The sequence below is a fragment of the Diachasma alloeum genome, unplaced genomic scaffold, assembly GCF_001412515.2.
Source record: "Diachasma alloeum isolate Michigan unplaced genomic scaffold, Dall2.0 Dall_scaffold_02001, whole genome shotgun sequence".
NCBI classification, from domain to species: Eukaryota; Metazoa; Arthropoda; class Insecta; order Hymenoptera; family Braconidae; genus Diachasma; species Diachasma alloeum.
In genome coordinates, this window is record NW_021682035.1 from 20,358 (window position 1) to 25,813 (window position 5,456).

The 5,456-nt window shown below is 37.4% G+C and overlaps 1 protein-coding gene across 1 annotated transcript; it reads right to left on the bottom strand.

Moving 5' to 3' along the window:
- Positions 1-4,991: 4,991 nt before the first annotated feature.
- LOC107046796 lies at positions 4,992-5,396 on the bottom strand. Its single transcript, XM_015269505.1, has one exon. It carries the CDS (start codon positions 5,394-5,396, stop codon positions 4,992-4,994), a length of 405 nt encoding a protein of 134 aa, XP_015124991.1.
- Positions 5,397-5,456: the final 60 nt, after the last annotated feature.

The following is a 5,456-nucleotide window of genomic DNA, read 5'->3' on the forward strand; positions in this document are numbered from 1 at the left end:
AAAGCCAGTACTTTTGGTCCCCATGTGGTAGGTGCAGTTCGGAGTTCTCCGATTTTGTACGCCTTATTGACTTCTAAGTCTGTGATCTTCTTTGTCGCAAAATCATGTTCCAGTCTTGTGATTTTGTTGATTCTGGTATAAGATGATATTTTGCGTTTCTCTCCACTCATTTTTTCTTCCTGAAATCAACAAAATAGTTTTCAGAATTTGAGTTATTTTTTTAGTAATGAAAAAACAGTGGGCAAAAATTATAACATTAGTATATTTACCTGTATTATGTTTTTCCACTGAAAATAATATTTGTTGATGTTTGCGTTGAATTGACAAGTCCCAGTTCGGTTGAATACTGAAGCGCACTCTTGAGTGACGCCAATTTATAGGCCATAATCCAGTCACATGATTTCTCATACCCCCTCTCTAAATCTATCCCCACTTTCTGTTACATCACACTATGGTTCTCAAACAGAAAAATAATGGTAGTTGATGTTCCATGATCGAGCTGTGACCATTATATACTCCTTTCCCCCCTCTCATACTCTTAGAATGGAATGCGACCGCATGCACTGGTAAACAGTTCCCGGAATTGTTATGCTCGACAGCGGAGTAAACAGTTCCAAGAATTGTCCAAGGCGACAGCGTAGTAAACAGTTCCAAGAATCATCCAAGGCAATAGCGTGGTAAACAGTTCCAAGAATCGTCCGAGGCGACAGCGTAGTAAATAGTTCCAAGAATCGTCCGAAGCGACAGCACCGTAGACAGTTCCAAGAATTGTTTTTTCCATACTCATATAGTATTCTTAAGCGATGTCAACAGTTCCGAGAATCTTCCAAGGCGACACCATGGTCAACACTTCCAAGAATCGTTCGAGGCGACAGCGTAGTAAACAGTTCCAAGAATTTTTTTTTTTTTTTTTCATACTCACATAGCATCATTCTTGCGCGACGTCAACAGTTCTGAGAATTGTTTGAGGTAGTAAACAGTTCTAAGAATTGTTTTTCATGCTCACGCAGTATTCTTGTGCGACGCAAACAGTGCTGTGAATCACTCAAGGGGACAGCAACAAGTCCGAGAGTTGTTTTTTTTTATATTTCGAACCTCTATATAAACGCGTGATGGACTCTACTCGAGTTAGTTGACGCGCAACTTGCCAGTGTAAGAAAGCTTGCTGAAAAAACATTTAGTGTGAAAATATATCCGAACATTATGGATTCCAAGAAGTGTTTAGAAATTGTGGATCTACTCGAAGGAGCATACAGGAATCAACCTGTCATAAACTCTGAGAAGTGGATAAGAATGTGTGAAAATTACATCAAACTGTTTGGGAAGCTTTTGAAAAAGGACAGTTCTCAACTATCGATGTCAGATAAACGGCGAATCCAAACGATGCTGTCCTTTCTTCACAGCTATTGTGAGAAGTTCAAGAGAAAAGGACAACAACAACAACACCAGGGTGGACGACTTGATGAGACATCAAGTGAAGATGAAAGTGCTAGAGTGATTTGGAAGGATCTGGAATCGGCCTTCAGGAGTCGAATGAAGACAGGTGTGATCATAAACCTAACTCACAAAGATCCTCAGTCCTTTCTTGAGGATGCAAAAGCTCTTGCTGTCATTCATTTGAAGGATGCTCTACGAGAACAGGGCAATATCAAAGCTAATGGAATTCTCACCTGTAAGTTCCAAGTCATGAAGTATGATGAAATTATTGAAGAAACGAAATATTTCAACACCAAAAATGAAATCATTCTGCCCACTACCAACATTGAGGAGTGGTTCAAAGATAATATCACAGAACCACTTCTAGCAAAAATTGAAGATTTTCAAGAAAAGGATTCTGGCTGGGAACTGATTGAGGTTATCAATCTTACAATGAATATTAACAGATATTCACCATTAGCAGCGGGTTCGAACACGTACATTCCATCGCCTCAATGCATACAAAGAAAAAAAGCCGTAGTCAATGTTAAAAACAGAGATGCATTTTGTTTTCTATGGGCGATCACAGCAGCGCTGCATCCGGTTACAACGCACGTTGATAGGCTGAGTTCATATCCTCATTACTCTTTGGCTACTCTACCAGATGGCGTCACGAAACTTCACTATACTGGACTGGAATTTCCAATGAAACTCAAGAATATTCCTAAATTCGAACGAATGAATGGTCTGTCGGTAAACGTATATGGAATTGATAATGATAAAGATATAGTTCCTTTACACTTAAGTAAAATCAAGTCAAGTTGGTCCAAGATTCATCTGTTATTGATCTGTGACGATGCTCAGATTGAACGTGACACTGAACCAATTTATCATTTCACTTGGATTAGAAATTTATCTCGACTTGTTGGATCACAATTATCTAAGAATCAACATCATTTGTTTTTTTGTGATCATTGTCTGAACCATTTTTCCACACTCAAATCATTTGAACGCCATGAGCCAGACTGTTTTGCAAACAATAAATATCGAATGGTATTGCCAGAAGAAGGAAAAAATATTTTGACTTTCAAAAATTATCAATTCAAAGAGATGGTCCCCTTCGCCATCTATGCAGATTTAGAATGCATTTTGGAGCCAAATAATTCTGAATCTTCATATGAGAAGCACATTCCTCATAGTGCAGCATTCTATCTCCAGTGTGCTTTCGATGATTCTCGCTCACGTTTCAAGATGAACCGTGGACCGGATTGTATTGAATGGTTCATAGATGAATTATATAGAATAGCTAATGAGGTTGATACTTGTTTGAAAATGAATGTACCAATGAAGCCTCTCACCCGTGAACAGGCTTGGGACTTCGATATTGCTCAAGTCTGTCACATCTGCGGTAAATCTTTCACCGAAACTGATGGAAAACATCACGATCATTGTCACTTCACAGGCAAATATCGTGGTCCAGCACACCCTCAATGTAATATTAATTATCAAAATTCTCATACCATTCCAGTAGTGTTTCATAACCTCACTGGATATGACTCACATTTTCTGATCAAGACTCTCGCCACAAAATTCCCAGGCCGCTTAAATTTATTGCCTATTAATAAAGAAAAATATATCTCTTTTACCAAATATTTTGATGAGACAATTGTTAATTTGCGTTTCATCGATTCCTTCCGATTTATGGCGAGTAGTTTGGAAAAATTAGCATCATATCTCGGCGATCAGGATAAATCCATTACTCGAAATTACTGCAACGATGATGAAGAGAAATTCAAACTTTTAACGAGGAAGGGAGTTTTTCCTTATGAGTATATTAACTCTTGGGAAAAACTCAATGACACTCAGTTGCCTCCAATCACCGATTTCTATTCCAAATTGAATGATGAGAGTGTCTCTGCTGAAGATTATGCTCACGCTCAGAAAGTTTGGGATACTTTTAATATTACATCTTTGGGTGAATATTCCGATCTTTATCTGACAACAGATGTCATCCTTCTAGCTGATATTTTCCAAAATTTCCGAAGTACTTGTTCTTCCGTATATGAACTTGACCCCCTACACTATTTTACAGCACCAGGATTAGCATTTGATGCTATGTTGAAATGCACTGGTGTTAAACTTGAGCTTCTTACAGATGTTGAAATGCATTTGTTCATTGAGAAAGGAATTCGAGGTGGACTAGCTCAATGCTCAAATCGTTATGCTCATGCCAACAATAGGTATATGAAAGAGGAATTCAACCCTATGGAAGAGACCTCCTATCTAATGTATTTTGATGTGAACAACTTGTATGGTGCAGCCATGTCGCAATACTTACCATACGGATCATTCAAGTGGATTGATCCATCAATTATCGATGTGTATACAATTCCCGATAATTCCAACAAAGGGTATATCCTTGAGGTCGACTTGGAGTATCTCAAGGAGCTCTTTGAGGCTCACAAAGATTTACCACTTTGTCCAGAACATATCATTCCCCCGAATAAAAAAATGCAGAAATTAATCACAACATTGCTTCCCAAAAATAATTATGTGATTCATCATCAGAATCTCAAACAATGTCTGAATTTAGGGTTAAAATTGACAAAAATCCACCGAGTACTGGAATTCAATCAAGCACCATGGCTGAAACCGTACATCGACATAAATACTGATTTGCGAAAAAAATCCAGGAATGAGTTTGAGAAGAATTTCTTCAAATTAATGAATAACTCAGTTTTCGGAAAAACTATTGAGAATGTAAGGAAACAAAAAGATGTCAAGCTAGTCACTAAATGGGAGGGGAGATGGGGAGCCAAAGTTCTCATTGCTCAACCCAACTTTCACAGTTCTACCATTTTTAACGATAATTTAGTGATTATTCAATTGGATCGCACAAAAATGCATTTCAATAAACCCATTTACGTTGGTTTCTCAATCCTGGATCTATCCAAAATATTCATCTATGATTTTCATTATGAGTGCATTAAGAAAGAATTCGGTAATGAGGCTAAACTTATGTACACCGACACAGACAGTCTTCTGTATGAATTTCAAGGACGTGATATTTATGAATATATGAAGGAAAATATTTCCAAATTCGACACATCAGATTATTCAGAAGATAATGCATTCGGGATGCCACTTGTGAATAAGAAAGTACTGGGACTTATGAAGGATGAATGCAATGGCAAAGTCATGAGTGAGTTCGTAGGATTGAGAGCAAAACTGTATACATTCAAAATTCACGGTGATGAGAGAGCAAAGAAGCGTGCTAAAGGAGTGAAAGGATCAGTATTGAAGAGGATTACGTTTGATGATTATAAAGACTGTCTAGATAATCATAATAATATTGTTAAGTCACAATATTTGATCAAGAGCGATAAACATGAAGTTAGGACTGTTGAGCAAAGGAAGTTAGCTTTAAGTTGGGAAGATGACAAGAGAATATTGTTACCAGACTCTTACGATACTATACCATATGGTTATTGTAAATAAAATAATGATAAACATTCCATAATAAAAAAAATGTATAAATCTCTGTAAATTATGTTTTTTATTTGCCACTGATTTAATTATAATTCATTCTTATTTATCCAAGTATTATGGGAATCATCGAAACCAAGCCACTTGACAAAGACTTCGTTCCCACGTCTTCGAAGTATCTTATCCACGAGGTAGACGTCAGGGTGTGTGACTTTCGTCAACTCCTCCTGGTAGAATCCACCCTCAATTGGTTCATCCTCATAGTCGATGAGTTTGTAGGTCACAGGATTAGTATTTACCACTTCACTAATCGTAAATATCTCAGTTGTCCAGTTGGGTGTATAACCTTTCTCGAAAACATTCTTGTACTTGCTGACGCGCACCTTATCTCCAACCTTGAATTTGATTCTCTTTGTGCGAGGTGCTTTGAGTTTTCCATAGACATGACGTAAGAGGTAATTCTCATGAGCAGCAGTGACATCTTTCGGTTTCATTCGAATTGTGTGATGTTTAGTATCATTATAGAACCCAACTAGATTCTTGATAATAGGAAT